General features: G+C 37.0%; 1 protein-coding gene across 5 annotated transcripts in view; it reads left to right on the top strand.

The window, feature by feature from the left end:
• Positions 1 to 17,960, top strand: part of FSTL5 (follistatin like 5) — an 845,021-nt gene that overhangs the window by 430,952 nt on the left and 396,109 nt on the right. For all 5 annotated transcript variants that reach the window (XM_051831719.3, XM_051831717.3, XM_051831718.3 and 2 more), the window contains exon 6: positions 6,684 to 6,804. In XM_051831719.3, coding sequence (XP_051687679.3) covers positions 6,684 to 6,804 — 121 coding nt within the window. The remainder of the gene's footprint in view (positions 1 to 6,683; positions 6,805 to 17,960) is intronic.

Raw genomic sequence — 17,960 nt, 5'->3', positions numbered from 1 at the left:
GTGATAAGAAGAGGGAAGAAAATGAGAAGGAGGAAGGGGGAAAAGGAGAAAGGGGAAAGGGAGGAGTGTAGAAGGTATCAAGATCACATAGTAGAGGAGCCAAAGCATATTGAATCTGTAGGAGAAGCATAAGTCTTGTACCTGGAGATGTCCGTTTCTACAAGGATGTGTTTATTTGAGGCTTTGATGTTACCTGCATATTTCCCGAAGAAATGAATATATCTGTGTCTCTCAACTTCATAAATGAATCAGATGGACTTTATGATAGATAGAGCTCTAGCTTTACCAAGATCCTGTGATGTGATGTGATCATGACGGTTTGGAAGGAAGAGCTCCAGTGCCTTCAACATTTTACTTGTGCATGTCTTCCTCCTGATCTCACAGTTTCTGTTTCTCTCCTGTACCCCATCTAAGAGAGTAACGACAAGCATACAGAACTGGAAACCTCACCAGCTCTGTCCTCTCCCCACAGACCCCTAGACTCATCCTCATGATCATAGTCAAGCTCATGTATTTTATCCCTTTCATGAGGGTCAGGATGATAATCCTTAAATTTCTAAATCATTTCATGTCCCCAGAAATCTAACACTCAAATACCTCTAAAGCAGAGAGACAGAACTTCTAGACTTAGTTCATGTGTGTTCTCTCTTTCCAATCTCTTTTTTAATTATCATTGCATCTCTTATCATTATGTGACATATATATACATATATATATATTCCAACTTTACTAAAATATCAACTCCACATTCCAGTGATGTTGTCAATCTTGTTTGCTGTGTCTGACATAGATCAGACAGTGCAAAGTGCAAATGAATGATTGAATAATGAAGAAGAGTAGTTTACTTTGGGAGGGAAGTTGTTTTTATTATTTGATTTGGGACAAAAAAAAGATGAAGGAAACAAAACACTGAGTCATTCCTGAGTTATTACAGTCTTTATGCAACTTGGGAAACTCCATTTCACTGAAGCTAAATGTTTACCACCAGGATGTTCTTTGTATGAACACCCAAGAAGCTTGCAAATTCAAGGGCATTTTAAAAAGTTATCGGAAAATGGAATTAAATCAATTTTAATTACTATTTAGCTAGTATTTATTATTTTTGTGAAACAGGATTTGAGATCCAGATTAATCATATATGGATTTTCTTTGGTTATTATTTGCACAAAAATAAACTTATAATTTTGATTCAATTTTCCATGAATTTTTAGAACACCTGCACCGTCACAGTGACCCAACAACCTAATGATCACATAACTTGACCTCTGATAGGGTAAAGGGAAGTGAATTTTTTTTGTAATTTTTTGTAGTCTTTTTTTTTTTTTTTTTTTTTTGACAGGCAGAGTGTACAGTGAGAGAGAGAGACAGACAGAAAGGTCTTCCTTTGCCGTTGGTTCACCCTCCATTGGCCGCCACGGCCCGCATGCTGCAGCCAGTGCACTGCGCTGATCCGAAGCCAGGAGCCAGGTGCTTCTCCTGGTCTCCCATGGGGTGCAGGGCCCAAGCACTTGGGCCATCCTCCACTGCACTCCCTGGCCACAGCAGAGAGCTGGACTGGAAGAGGGGCAACCGGGACAGAATCCGGCGCCCCGACTGGGACTAGAACCCGGTGTGCCGACGCCGCAAGACGGAGGGTTAGCCTAGTAAGCCCTGGCGCTGGCCGATTTTTTTGTAGTCTTTAAGAGTTCCCCCGGGCCAGAGCTGTGGTTTCTTGAGTTAAGCAGCCGCCTGCAGCGCAGGCATCACATATGGGTGCTGATTTCAGTTTCTGTTGCTGCAATTCCAATCCAGCTTCCTGCTAATGTGCCAGGGAAAGCAATGGAAGATGACCCAAGTCCTTAGGCCCCTCCCCCAATGTGGGAGACCTGGAAGAAGCTCCTGGTTCCTGGTTTTGGCCTGGCCCAGCTCCAGCCATCCCTGCCATTTGGGGAGTAGACTCGTGAATGGAAAAATGTCTCTGATTTTGCCTCTCCTTCTCTGTAACTCTGCCTTTCAAGAGAAATAAATAAATCTTAAAAAAAAAAAAAGTTCCTCCAAACCTTTGGGAGTACCGTCACTATTTTACAAGGAATGAAATTGTGCCTGGTCTCCTGACTGAGGCATCATCACAAGATATTTAAATGATAATGATCTGTGTGAGTGTGGCCTTGTCATGAATTGCTAGTCCAGAAGAAACATGTGCCTCTTTTTTAAAAAAAAATTAAAATTTATTTATTTATTTGACAGGCAGAGTTAGACAGTGAGAGAGGGAGAGAGAGAGAGAGAGATAGGTCTTCCTTTTCCGTTGGTTCACCCCCCAAGTGGCCGCTATGGCCAGCGCGTTGCAGCCAGCGTGATGTGCCAATCTGAAGCCAGGAGCCAGGTGCTTCTCCCCGGGCCATCCTCCACTGCACTCCCGGGCCACAGCAGAGAGCTGGACTGGAAGAGGGGCAACCGGGACAGAATCTGGAGCCCCGACCGGGACTAGAATCTGGATTGCCGGTGCCGCAGGCGGAGGATTAGCCAAAGTGCTGGCCCCATGCCTCTTGAGAAGCATAAAATGAGAAATTTTTAGAAGCACTGCCAGATAGTAAATGAAAAAAAGTACAAGAGATATCAAGGCCTGGGAATTTTGAGTCCTTTATGTCAAATGCTGTGTCATTGTGTACTGAGGAAAGAAATCTACCAATATACTGGATCATATTCTCCTCCCCAAATGAAATATGCATCACTTTACAACTACTGAAACTATGAATATTGTTATCTAAAGCAATTTCCCATGTCCATTGAAAGGTCAAACAAACTCATCCAACTATATGCAGTAAATGTACAGAAACTTCTAAGAGTTTGTGAAAAATGAACATTTGAAAAAACTATGCATGAACCTCAGTGAAGTTTTTCACCAAAATAAGTGTATTTTTGACTCCATCTTCTGAAAGCTATGTGAAATTCCATTTTATGTGCAATTTCTTGGTCTATCAATTATATCTCATAGAAGCCATTGATGAAAGAGGAGCCGAAACTATGGTATTGCAGGTAGGGCCACTGCCTGTGATGCCAACATCCCTTATGCGTGATAGTTCATGTCATGGATGTTCCACTTCTGATCCAGCTCCCTGCTAATGGCCTGGGAAAGGCAACAGAAAATGGCCCAAGGGTTGGGAGACTGGGATGAGGCTCCTGGCTCCTGGCTTTGGCCTGGCCCAGTGCTGGCCTTTGAGCCCATTTGGGGAGTGAGCCCCCAAATGCAACATCGCTCTCTCTCTTGCTCTCTAACTCTGATTCTCAGAATAAATATATAAATCATTTTTTAAAAAAAAGAAAGAAATGCTATTGGAAAGGACCTCCTTCATTAGAAATATATTATACTGTGCCAAAACATACCACTAGAAAACCTAAAGGGAAAAATAGTTACTAAGGTACTAAGAATCATATTTCACACAAGCTGTTTCATTGACAAAAACTGGGATAACCGAGCAAAATGCATTTGAAATACTCTTGAATGAGAGAATGAGTCACTCTGTGTGTGCGTGGAGATTTTCCAGCAGATAAGAGTAGGGCTTCCTGTCTTGTAGATCAGTAACCAGGACGGTGAATTTACTAGTACATACTCATTAAAACAGTATGCCCCTGTTAGTTGTGTGATCAAGACTGAATCAACATCAAGATAAAATCAAAATCACGTCTTATTAAGGGTGCTCAATCAGCAAAGGGTGGAAATCTGTTCTCTTAGTCTAATACAAGAGTTTAATTTGAATAAAAAAGATAGAAATATGTATTAGACAGAAAATGAGAGCAGTTTTTACCCAACTGTGTCCTCATTTCTGCTTACAAATAAATATGATAATAAAAGCCACCAAGAATAGTATTAAAATACCTGACCAGACCTTGCTGTTCTTGCATCCTAAACAGTACAATTCCAACATTGTGCATCTTTAAGGAGAACATAGTGAGATAATATCACCCGCACGCTTCCCATTTCCAGCCCCCAGGAAAAGTCATTTTACATGCTCTTACCAATAACAGATGGAGAATGACTGAGAGCTCTGTTCCTTCCTAAATACAAAAGCCATATTTTGTTTTCCCATTAGGCTTTTAGAAGAGATGGCGTCAGCCCTTACATGAATTTGTTAATCCCTCCAGCTGGCCTGTGCAAAAGTATGGGGCTTAATATTTGCCATCTACAATATCTATTTATATGGAGCAGTTAATCCAAATAAGCCTACTGGCTTTTTTCTCCTCTGAAGTGACACATATCAGCTTAACCAATAAAATTTAATACTATGCACAAGAACAGAGAACTCACTATATTATGGAAGCTCTGTTTAGCAGAATATCTTTGTAGCTGGCCTTGCCAATAACTGCTGACCTAGCAGGAAAGGATATTGGAGGCCCTAGAGACCCACTTGCTAAGCCCCATCTCCAGTGCTCTCTCAACAGTCCATCTACAGCCAGACATAATCAAACTACCAAAGAAGGCTAAAAGTCTAGCTAAGAGCATCTAACGATCTTTAGAGACTAACAACAGTAGTAATCTGCCATTGATATAATAGAGGGCATCTGAAACACTGTTCTAATGAAAGAAAGAGTAATCCATTGTGACTACAGAACAGTAGCATGCACAAACTGGTGTCTCAGCATCTTAAGTGAATTATTTGAGGAAGAAACACATTCTATCAATTATTATTATTATTCTTGGGGCTGGCATGGTGGTATAGCAGGGTAAGCTTTCACCTTTGACTCCCACATCTCTCTCATTGGATGCTGTTTAGAGTTCCACCTGGCTACTTCCAATCCAGCTCCCTGCACATGTGCCTGGGAAAGCAGTGGAAGGGGACCAAAGGTCTTGGGTCCCTACAATGCACATTGGCAATCCCATTCAAGCTCCTGGATCTTGGCTTCAGCCTGGCCCAGCCCAAGCCATTGTGGCCATTTGGGGAGTGAACCAATAGTTGGAAGGCCTCTGTCTCCCCCACTTGCTCTCTCTTTCTCTCACTCACTTACTCAGTCTCTCTCTCTAACTCTGGCTTTCAAATAAAATAAATAAGTCTTTAAAATAATAGTATTCTTTTTTTTAAAGATTTATTTATTTGAGAGTCAGAGTTACACAGAGAGAGGAGAGGAGGGGAGAGGAAGAGATACAGAGAGAGAGAGAGAGAGAGGTCCTGCATCCGATGGTTTACTCCCCAAATGGCTGCAGTTGTGCGGATACGAAGCCAGGAGCCAGGAGCTTCTTCCCAGTCTCCCACATGGGTGCAGGGGCCCAAGGACTTGGGCCATCTACTGCTTTCCTTGGCCATAGGAGAGAGGTGGACAGGAAGTGGAGCAGCCAGGACTCGAACTGGCGCCCATATGGGATGCCGGTGCTTAACCCACTGTGCCACAGCACTGGCCCCCCAAAATATTAGTATTCTTATCTTTAATGGATCACTTTTAAGTAAATACTGTGTTGAGTCTTACACCTGGTGTGTGTGTGTGTATGTGTGCGCTAATTTTCATATCCATTTTCTAACTGTGGAAAGGTTAAATGATTGGCCAGAGACAGTGGTTTCTCTCCTTTTTGCCCTCCCCTCAACTTTTAAGCATCTTATTTCAGAATAGTTTCAAATTTCTGAAGCAATCAATTTTCCCCATTAACATTTCTCATTAGTATATCTTTCACAATTAATGAATTCCACTCAGCTTCCCCTATCTTTTCATCTAATTTCTCTCTATAATCAACACTCTGATCAGACTGAGGTTTGTTTGTTAGTTTTAGCTCCTGGGTATGAGGGAGAATATACAGTGTTTGTCTTTCTGTGAGAGACTGATTTCTCTCGCACTGCACCACCTTAAAACAAAACAAGACATGTGATACACAGCTCCAAGCAACGTGAATTCCTACTCTGTGTGTAAGAATTTATGAAAGATTGCAACTCTGTGAAAACAACTAAGCATTCACCCACAATGAATAAAAATGTCCAAAAAATCTCAGGGAGCTCTGTTATGTGACAGACAATAGTTAGAATCAGTAGAGTATAAAATAGAGACAGCCTCAGTCCATAGGACTGAGTCCAGAGTAGAAAAGCAGTTTGATGGTTTTCTTAACACGCTTGGGTGGGTTTGCATCATCAATCGGTGCATTAATTCTATCCGGCTCTCTGAAACAGTCATTTGCTTAATGACTCTTTTGTGACCAAGGGAGTCATGCACATTCCCAAATGACTTGACTTCCAGCTGCTGAAGAGTTTAGGCACAGAGGAAAATTCTAACTGCATTTTTTTTTCAACTAATATGAGGAAGAAGGATGGAACAAGCTGCCTTGCTATTTTTGTGGGGAAAGAGCACTGTTTTATTTTGACAGAGGTCACTGAGATGCAGGAAGCAGTTTTCATGTGGACCTGTTTCCTTCACTCACCATAAACAGAGCAAAGTAAAGAATGAAACTCCAGATGTTCTTTTTATGTTCAAAATTGTTGGGTGCAGATGTGAGACTTCCGTGTTAGAAAGTCTGGGCTAAATTCTAAGAATGTTATAACTTTACACCTTTGAAAAGGTCAGAAATACTTATTAATTAACTGAAAACCTGCATGTTTTCATATATTGATTGCCTTACCCAGCTTCAAATATAAAATTAACTTTCATGTGCTTATGGCATATAGTTAACTACATTATAGAAATGTTAAGACGCAGATATAAAGGTCTGGCTATGTTTTCATTGTCAGGTGATAAAGCGAGATGAACTTGGGAAGGACCCTTCTGATTGTACTTTGTATGATCTACTGAAATTTGATGATTTTAATGCTGACAAGCACATGGCTCTTGAAGAATTTTATAGAGCATTCCGTGAGTACAAGATTCACTCTCTAATTTCTCTTTGTTCTTTTTCCTGTTGCTTTATACAATGTGGGATGTTTGCATGATCTCGCAGAGAACAAGCTGTTTCTAAATAGTAAATGGCAAAGTTGAGAGCGTTTATTAGTTTTAAAATGAGCAGATGTAAATATTTGATAACCATGCATATCAGCAGTTTTTCACTGATTCTAGCATATGATTTTAGTCATTTTAGAGTAGGAACTACAGTTGAAAAGTTGTCACCTGATAGCCAAATTTCACAATGGTGGGAGAAAAACAACTTAGTTATTTACAGAGTGAATTTCTTTTTTGGGGAAAAATAATTGGATTTACCGATGGTAGCTTGCATGTATTGGAAGAGATGCTGCTCTTTAGAATCCCTCTTTTGTTAGAATAAAAATATATTTATGTTAAGGTACTCTGGCATAATCTAGACATGCTTGAGTTGCTTACATTTGCCTTAAAATTGAAAAAAAAAATATGTTTTAACAATTATTTGTCTAACGTAAATTGCCTAATGTGTTATTATTTAGAAATAATTAAGAGGGAAAATATTAAGAAAGCAAACAAAAATGGAAAAAAAAATTCAGAATCTGTGTTGAGAGAGAAAGGTAGAGGGGGAAGTAAATTAAATAGTCAGTATTGGAAAATCGTAAAATATACAGTTAAACAATAGTCAATTCAATTTAGCAACTGAAACCAGTATGAAATAAATATGTACACGCACACACATGCACACACTTCAAAACATTCAAGGAAAGTAGATTTAAAATATGTTTACTTTTGTGCAAAAAATGTTTGAAATCCACGAGAGTCTTCAAAAAGTTTAGGTAAAATATATATGATGAAAATGCGGTCTATGGATTTCATAAAGATTACACAAAAATAAACTTATCCTTCAATTCAATTTTCCATGAACATTTTAAAGTACCATTGCATGTATATGTATCTATCTTTCCAACAGGAAAGGAAGTAAGAAATATACTTGGTGTAAAAAAACAAATTTGCAGTCACTTTTCTGCCACTTTGCCATCCATTTGCTATGTGATAATCAAAGAAGTTACTCAAATAGAGTACTATAAATCCTAGTACATGATGATGCTAATCATTTTCATAATATGTGAAAAGTTTATACTAAATATTGTATCAAGTTCTATGTAATATTTGATATGTAGAAATAATACATGAGTAGTTGAGGATTAAAACCATTTAAAACAAGATATCAGTATGACCTTAGAATTTAATTAAATTGAATTTTCGCTTTAGATTACAAGGCAGAATGCAAGACAGCATGATTCAGTTAACTTCTGATTGTCTAGAAGGGCGTTGTAATATCAAAATATGTTCCAAAAGAAAGAAGCATTTTTATTCGATGTTTATATGGAGAAACAAAAACACAGAGGAGTTAAGAAATAAATAAGAAAAACTATGTGATTTAATTAGCTATTCAAAAGTAATGTAAAATTTTATTGAAAATATTTACAGTAAATGTGATGAATTTAATGACTTCTAACGATTCTAACATTGGATAAAATTTTATGGTTCATGTGACAATCAGAAACCGTGAGGTTTATCTTCGTTTCTTTTTCCCTTGGGATAATCACAAACTATCCTCCCAAAATGGTACCATATCACATACATCAAATGTATGTTAGACTAATTATGCAATTCTATATTTTCTGTGGAAAGCCTTACTTGCAAGACAGAAGGGACTATATGGCATGGGAACATCTGTACAAAATTTTAACTGAGTAGAGAATACTCTCTTTGTGAACCAAAGGAGAGTTTGTGAACATGGTAGCAAGTGAAGAAGACTTCAGGATGAGTGGATTTAAACTTTTGGAGATAAGAAAAGGGTAATGGACAGAAATAATAATGTGAATAAAAAGTGAAGCACCCAGCATTCTAGGGTATTTTGAAAAAAAAAATAGTCCAACTACAATATATTTCCAAGTGTGAAATTCTGTGAAAATATTTCAGTTATTTTAGTTATTGTTTTAGCTTGTTTAGTAATACACACATTCTAATCTCTCAACTCCTATCCTACACTTCACACCAGGAGTTGAAGTTTGAAGCAATGCGTGGAGATGTTAGTCTTGGTGGTATAAAGTTTATCCTGCATCAGAGAAGATATTCACTGAATATGTTTGTATAGAATTTTGATTCAAAATATTGCATTGTTGATGGTACAATCATGGGAGAAAAATGAAAATAAGTATGAGTAGTATGTTATTTTTATAACAGCCAGTGAAAACTCTGAATAATGATCCTGGCCATATCGGTAAATACTAATACTACTTCTTGTACCTCTTATGGGTGAAATAAGGTTCTGCTTGATATGTAATGTGATATTCCTAAAGAAGGTAAATTAGATCAATACATTGTACTGATAAATGACATTTTGTAATTCATGAATCTAAATAATCAATACAAGGATTCAATAAGAAAAAGTAAAGCAATGTTATCTAGCTATAAAGGTGACGGATTGTACTAGGAACTATTGAATTTGGATAGAAGAAAATCTATGTGATTTAATTAGCTATTAGAAAATAATATAAAATTTCAATGAAAATATTTACAGTAAATGTGATGAATTTAATGACTGTTTTAACGATTCTAACATTGGATAAAATTTTATGGTGCATGTGACAATCAGAAACCGTGAGGTTTATCTTCGTTTTATTCCCTTGGGATAATCACAAACTATCCTCCCAAAATGGTACCATATTACATCATCATTTAGAGAAAACAATGGTTATCTGAGTAATGATGCAATTCTAAGGATATTTTAATATTTGTTATGTTCCCAACAAGCAGTCCTCCAAAAGGTATTATATTTTCAACATTACTTAAATCAGGCATCAGACTATATAATGAACCCTCAGAGATAACAAAATTGACTTACGTGTGTTTCATTTGCATTAGTGGAAGGGAATTTATATATAAATGTGAATTATAAATACTCATCTATTTCTTTGCCTCCAGCTATAATGATACCGTATACCTAAACCTACTTAAATGTTTTGAAGTTTAATGATAGGTTTTGTATAATGACATGATTTTAGAAATTTACCCTATTATAAAATATTAATGTCATGACTAAAAAATCTATAATGAAAAAAATTAATCTATTAAAATCAGTTGTTACACATCCTTGTGAGTAGAGGACTGTGATAGTCAAACTAACTTAAAATATAGGCTTCTTTTCCTTTAGGAAAATATTATTGTAGATTGATAATGATAAAAATAACACATATAATAAGAATAAAATAAGCATTTTTTTGCATCCAGTATGCACCCTCCTCAAACAATTTCTGAAGAGAAACTCAGTAAAGGAGAAAATCCCTAAGTCAATATTTGAATAATTAAGTAAATAAGTAAGAAGACTTAGCATGATCATTGTTCTCTGATAGATACAAATGTATTAGACTTTCTTCATAAAGAGAGTAAAGGATAGTTTGCATTCAGAAAAACTTAATGAAAAAACAAGATCTTATCAAATACTACACTATTCAGCAGTTATTATTTATAAGGTTTTTAATAAAATAGCTTCTTTTTCCCTTTGTGGGTAAGACATATTATTGTAATATTTCTCATAGTCATTGAGTGATCAATTATTCTTCATTTTTTTCCAAAATTTTAAGCATTATTAACATAAACATTTGATTTCTACTGAAGAGTTTGAATAAAGGCTTGGTAAGAGTATTGACTTTTCTATACCTTGCTTCAATGATTAACAATCTTGGAAAACTCTTTAATGGGATCCAATAAATAATAAGTGAGGTCAGTGACATGGTTTTGAATATTTAAAGAAAATACTAAATCCTTTGGTCAGGTGATCTAGACACTCACCAGCACATTTTGCTGTAGTGAATATTTTCAGTAAAACATGTCTATTTTTCACTGCAGATTCCTGTGGACTTACAAATTAGCTAATAGTGCCATATTTTTATGCAGAGTATTACGTATTTTATTTTCTTCCAACTAAATTGTCTCCATATAAGGTTAAGAATGACTTGTGTGGAATACTGCATTTCTATTTTAAATCTAAAGGGAAATGTAAATTACTTACAATCAGACAAGATAGCCATACACTGGTGTGAGGGATTTACTTTCAGAAGTGATAATCAAATACTCAAAAAGTCTGTATTTACCATTATTTTCATTTAAACTTCACTGAGATGATGAAGTGATATTATGAGATGATTAATTCTATGAATTTTTTTTAGCTAGAGAAGAATGATGTAATTAACTACCCACAGAAGGGATATTTGTTTTGAAAATTCTTTTTATGTAGTTTATTTCATGAGTTAAATAATAAACTATTTTTAACATAATAGTAAGTCTTAAAATTATATTAAATAAGGTGTTTGGGTAATTTTTACAGATTTTCAAAATTCTAGTACACTTATAAATGGTTCCCCAAATGATACACACACTTTAAGATGTGTATTTCAATGTGTTCAGTTTCTGTTGTAACAATAAGTACATTTCTGTTAACTCAAAGTGATCCTCATGTGTGCAAAGAACCAAAGAGATTTGTTTCTCTCCAGCATGAAATAGTTTTTTTGCAAGGACAATACATCAGCTCTGAAAACTTTACATGAATTGTAAAATAGTTCTATTGCTACTCCCCCCCCTTTTTTTTTAAGAAAGAGCTAACGATTTTCTAAAATTCTAAGATATTAAAACATGGAAGATTTATTTTAAATCGCCATAATATTCATGACTATATTCAAAAGTTTATCTTTCTTTTCATAAAGCACTGCTTAGTGGAGTAGATTTTTAATGACATTATAAGCAAAAGAAATATCATTTTTTCTAGGTAGTAAAAATTGATATACTCAAATATTGCTTATTCAAACCATCTGCTAATCATAGCAATAAGAATGAATATTCTATTTAGATTCACATATATTAAATCAATATATGAAGACTTATTTGAGAAAAAAAGGAAGGTAGCAGTCAGGATTAAGATTATTTCCTGTAATACAGGTTAAAGGTAATGAGCCCACAAGCACAGATATTGTAATAAAAATGCAGTAAGAGATCATATCTGGAAAATAACATCTAAGAAAAATTACCTCTAATGTATAAGTGACGTGTTATATGTGGAAGGGAAGTGGGATACACAGCAGACTCATAGAATAGTAGATGTCCTAAAGAGCACTGTGGCCTCAGAATCAGCCCTTAAGGCATTCGGATATGGCTGAAGAGCCCATGAGAGTATTTTAGGCATGGAAAGCCAAGAAACTCTGGAAAAAAAAAAAAAAAGAAAAGAAAAAGAGGACCTAAATGAAAGATCTCCATGAGTGAGATCCCAGTGGAAAGAACAGGTCATCAAAGAAGGAGGTACCTTTCTCTGAAGGGAGGAGATAACTACCACTTTGACTATGACCTTGTCCAAATATGATCAGAGTTGGCGAACTCAAAAGGCTTCCATAGCCTTGGCAACTCATGACAAGAGCCTAGGGAGATTACTGACACCATAAACAAGAGTGTCAATTTGTTAAGTCAACAACAGGAGTCACTGTGCACTTACTCCTCATGTAGGATCTCTGTCCTTAATGTGCTGTACATTGTGATTTAATGCTATAACTTGTACTGAAACAATATTTTTCACTTTGTGTTTCTGTGTGGGTGCAAACTGATGAAATCTTTACTTAATATATACTAAACTGATCTTCTGTTTATAAAGAGAATTGAAAATGAATCTTGATGTGAATGGAAGGGGAGAGAGACCGGGGGATGGTAGAAAAGTTATGGGGGGGGGGGGGAGCCATTGTAATCCATAAGCTGTACTTTGGAAATTATATTCATTAAATAAAAGTTTAAAAAAATTATGTGGAAGGGAGACAACTGTGTCATGAATAATTAAGGTGACCAGGGACACCGTTCACTCTAGTGGGAAACAGTAAGGAAGCAAGTTTGCAAAAAGAAGCAGAGGTAAATTTCAGGTGCAGTGAAATATTCAGAGAAACATGGTTCAGAGCTCAAGTGGAAGACCTGGGACAAAAATGACGGTGTGGATTATACATCCAGAGGTTGAAGCTCGGGGAGGCAGTGCAGTGACCCAGTGAAGGTGTAAAGAGAAGGGGTGAGCAAAAGAGGAACATGTAGGAATCATCTTAGCAGGCTGCTGTAAGAAAAATCCACAGACAGGTATGTAGGCTTAAGCAACAGAAGTTTATCACAGTTCTTGAGGCTGGAAACTTCACTAACAAAATGCCATTGCAGAATCTGTGAGGGCTGTCCCCTAGCTTGTAAGTAGCAGCTGCCCCACTGCCCCATCCTCACCAGGTAAGAAAAAAAGCTCTTTAGTGATCTTTCGAAAGAACTCTCATTTTGCTGTATTAGGGCCCATCTCATGACCTCTTTTAACCTTAGCTTCCTCCCTAGAAAACCCATCACTAAATGCCATCACATTGGATTAGGGTGGTTACATTGGGTGAAGTTTGGGGGCGCATTAACTCAATTCACAGCAGAAATTGAAACTGAAAATCACCGTAAGAAGTGGGAGGAAAACCAAAGGGGTGCACTCTAATGAACTTTTAATAGGAGAGAATTGTCCAGGATTTACCAAGGCTGAGTCCAAAATGAGAAAATGGATTTTTCTTGGCCGCAGAATTAGACAATCAGGAAATCGCTAGTGATTTCGGTCATGGGACTTTCAAGTTACAGATATAGAAATAGAAGTGTTCATGGTTGAGAATGGGGATGTATGAAAATTGAAAATTGATCATATTGAGCAAAAAGCAGAGCATGTAAGCATCCAGCACGTATGAATATATTTAGATAAACTCCAAAATAGCTAAATCTTGGCCGGCGCCGTGGCTCACTTGGTTAATCCTCCGCCTTGGGACACCGGCCACCCATATGGGCACTGGGTTCTAGTCCTGGTTACTCCTCTTCCCGTCCAGCTCTCTGCTGTGGCCCAGGAGTGCAGTGGAGGATGGCCCAAGTGCTTGGGCCCCTGGACCCACATATGGGAGACCAGGAAGAAGCACCTGGCTCCTGGCTTCGGATGGGCGCAGCACCGGCCGCGGCGACCATTTGGGGAGTGAACCAATGGAAGGAAGACCTTTCTCTCTGTCTCTCTCACTGTTTGTAACTCTACCTCTCAAATAAATAAAACAAAATATCTAAATCTCATGCATGGTTTTAGAAGTCAATATGGTGGTCGCCTCTGAGAGAGAGGGAGGACAGCGGAGTGTCAAGTAAGGAAGAGGAACAGAATCACTCAAGATAGTACTGACCTACATTTTTTTAACATGTGTGGTGATTCCACAGTCACATTTAATTTTTTTTTGATTTATTGCTTTTTATGTCATGATTTGACACAGTTTGTATCACTGTTATATTAAAAAGTATCAAGTCAAATAAATTAACCTGTAGTGATAGAATGAATACATTATGTATGAAAGACCAAACCACACATATAACACAAAGCCATTGATAAATTCTAAATTTATCCTGATTTGAGTCATGCTGTACTAGATACTGACATTGCTACTTGAAATTACCCTACACACCAATTACTGAAATATGAAAGTAGGGGTACTATATTTGGCTGAAACATTTGGGGAATAAATTTTCTACTATATACTATGATTATAAAATTAATATTGTCTGTTTCTTTTTATGATTAACACTGTTATAAATTTATAAATACATGTTCATAGTTTTTTCTGTGTTGATGAATATTACTTTTGATCAATTACTTATTGTTTTGATAAATGTTACATTGTATGGCTGGTAATTTTCTCTTTTTGTCAATCTGAAATAGAGTGTGATGGCCCAAGCACTGTTTTAACCACCATCCCAATACATTACTTTTTACATCAAACATGAATAAAAGGGAACAAGAGAGGCAATGACAATTTAAATTATTATTTGACAGTTTAAATTATGATTTTTATCTTAGATTCTGCTCATTTTCATATATCTCCTTTCTCCGTTTAGTCCAACAATTTTCTGTTCTTAATATTAACTTAATGTCTTGCAACTGTTGTGGTTTTAAGTTTCTTACTTTACCAGTAGTCACTGGCATTTTTTTTTTTTTTTTGACAGGCAGAGTGGACAGTGAGAGAGAGAGAGACAGAGAGAAAGGTCTTCCTTTTCTGTTGGTTCACCCTCCAATGGACAGCGCGGCTGGAGCGCTGTGGCTGGCACGCTGCGCTGATCCGAAGCCAGGAGCCAGGTGCTTCTCCTGGTCTCCCATGGGGTGCAGGGCCCAAGCACTTGGGCCATCCTCCACTGCACTCCCGGGCCACAGCAGAGAGCTGGCCTGGAAGAGGGGCAACCGGGACAGAATCCGGCGCCCCGACCAGGACTAGAACCCGGTGTGTCGGCGACGCAAGGCGGAAGATTAGCCTAGTAAGCCACGGCACCGGCCAGTCACTGGCATTTTTGACAGTGATCTGTCCATGTTGAATTTTTCTTGATGAACTAGATATATGTCATCCTAAAAGCAGATACAGTTAGATATTTCAGCTTCTCTCTCATTTGAAATGAAAATGTGTGCCTTAAATATTGTATCTTTTCATCATACAAAGTGTTAAGGCCTTTTCTGAATTTTTTTAAAAATACAGTGGTAACTAACCATTCTTATTTTCCGCAGTATCCGTAATAATAGCTCAGCTGAATTGCTTCACACTGATTGCAGCATAGCATTGTGTGCTAAGGTTTCTCTGAGGCTTATGTGTTCAGGCTTCAAATCACTGCTGTAAATCACTGGACCACTGACTTTGTTAACGTCATGCTCTTCATACCAGTTTCTCAGGAACTCCTTGAACCGGACCCGGCGTGGTCTCATGTGTGGTTTTGAAACTGTCCATGGAGGGCACTTTGTTCATTACGGCTAGGATGTGTGTGCTAGTCCAGTTGCTTGCCCTTCGGTTGTATCCAGATTTCCCCACCAGCTTCTAAGCCTTCATTTTGCTGTGTTGAGCACTGATTCCCTTGAGCATGACCAAGGCGTGGAGGTAAGACACCAGTGCCCTACCTGTACTTTAAAATTCCTTACATTTCCAAATTTACCTTAAGTTTTTATTTATGGTAAACAAATTTCTTGAATTTCCTATATGCAGATTTAGGGACATATTTGATACCCCCACTCTGCCCTCCCTTTGGTCCACACTCCCTCCCTTCCTTCTCCTTCCTCCCTTACTCCCTTTCCTCCTCTTTAAAATGATCTATTTTCAGTTTACTTCATACTCACTGCTCAGGAAGTAGAATTTTAAACACTCAGCCAATCATTATGCATACTAGGCTACAATTATCCAGGAGTTGAATTTTTAGCCACTGAACAAGAGCATTTAGGTAAGTAAGAGGGTGTCGATTTTAGGCATACTAAGGAGAAAGATCTAACATATTTGGTGAAAGTTCAGCCTGATAATTTCTAGAAAGTTTCTCAGAATATACACTTTACAGTTCGAAACAAATCTGAAGGTAGTGTTAATAATAATCCTATCAAAAGTTTCCTATGACTTACAAAGGAGACATCTGAACAAATAAATTGGTGGCACTTTTTACTTCTTTAAACTTCAAACTTAAGCAATGTAATGATCTCTAGCAATTTTATATAATAATTATTATAAAATAATAAGACAATGAAAGAAACAAAATATTCAGTATTGAGTATGTGAGTATGTGGAGAAATATAATAATGTACATATAATAAATACAAACATAATAACTATAAATATAATAATGTAAATTGATGCCATTGCCATGGAAAATGGGATAAAGTGCTCAAAATTTTAGGCATAAAATTACCATATGATTCAACTGTTCTACTTCTGGGAATAAACTGAAAATGATGAAAAGTGATACTAAAAGTGCTGTTTGCATACCTATATTCAGAACAGCACTGCCTTCAATTGTTAAAAGATAGACGCAACCCAAGTGTCTGCCCGTGGATGAATGGATAAAAGCAAATGGCTAAGAACATCTACAGTGCCATAGTACCCAGTCTTAAAAAGTAAGGCAACCTGGGCACATGCGACACAATGTCTGAACCTTGAAGACAGTATGTCCATCTTGCTAAGTGAAATAAGCAAGTCACAATGGGACAAACACTATATGATTCCACTTACATAACATATCTAGAGTAGTTCAATCCAGAGTGACAGAAAGTATCATTGTAATGGTCAATGGCTGGAGAAAGAGATCATTGGGGGTTTTCATTTCATGTATCCAGAGAGAAGTTGACAATGTTCTGAAGATGGGTGACTTAAAAATTGTGCAATGATTGTGCTTAATGTCTCTGAAGTATATAAAGTAACTAAAGTTTTAAATTGCACATTGTGTGTATTTAATTACAATTTAAAAGACAAAAACATATCTTGAAATCCCTTGAAAATATATCAATAAATAATCAAAAAAATCCACTTAGTTTCCTTCCTGATATTTTTATTTACCCAGTAAAATGGAGAGATTCCTACTGTTGTCCTTGGTGATTGACGTCAATTAGTGAAGTGCAAAAATTCGCCCACTGAGTAATTAAAGGCTGATCATATATTCTGGACAAATTACCCGTTTATCTGCATCCACATTTGTCGTTTTCATTACTTCTGAATACATGAGCATACTCCAATTCATATCTCTTCTAATGCCACTTCAAATGTGTGTCTCCTGGATGTATTTACTTCTACATCCTCTGTGACCTGAGTATAAGAATTATTCCTTCACTATAATTCATATTTAATATCATCTTATAAATATTACCTTCATTAATAATTTTAAGACTTCAATTATCTCCCCCACCTTAAGCATCATGAATATTTCATCAGCCATCCTGTTTGCATTCTGTTCTCCTCCAGACTTCTCCTGTTTGTATTCCCTGTCCACTGCTGTTCTCACATCCTGATGACCATCACATCGGTCCAAGGAAGCTGACCTAAGCAACATCAACATTAAGCCCCTTGCTACCAGACCCAAGGGAATGCGTTTAGTCACAATCTTACCTGATGCCTCCTCATCATTTGAACTAGCTCACTGTTGCCCTCAATTTAAATGTTCTTTCTCCTTGATTTTTCATTTATAGTATTTCGTGGAAATCTCAAGTATTTATCTGATCTTTCTCAATCTTTATTGAATTCCTTTAGCTTTCATATTAGCGTTAAAGTTCCTCACAGTTATGACCT

Source organism: Oryctolagus cuniculus, chromosome 8 (assembly GCF_051225735.1).
Source record: "Oryctolagus cuniculus isolate XC-2025 breed Fujian yellow rabbit chromosome 8, ASM5122573v1, whole genome shotgun sequence".
In the NCBI taxonomy this organism is placed as follows: domain Eukaryota; kingdom Metazoa; phylum Chordata; class Mammalia; order Lagomorpha; family Leporidae; genus Oryctolagus; species Oryctolagus cuniculus.
Note: the sequence above shows the minus strand (reverse complement) of the source record. Positions and strands in the feature narration are given on the sequence as shown.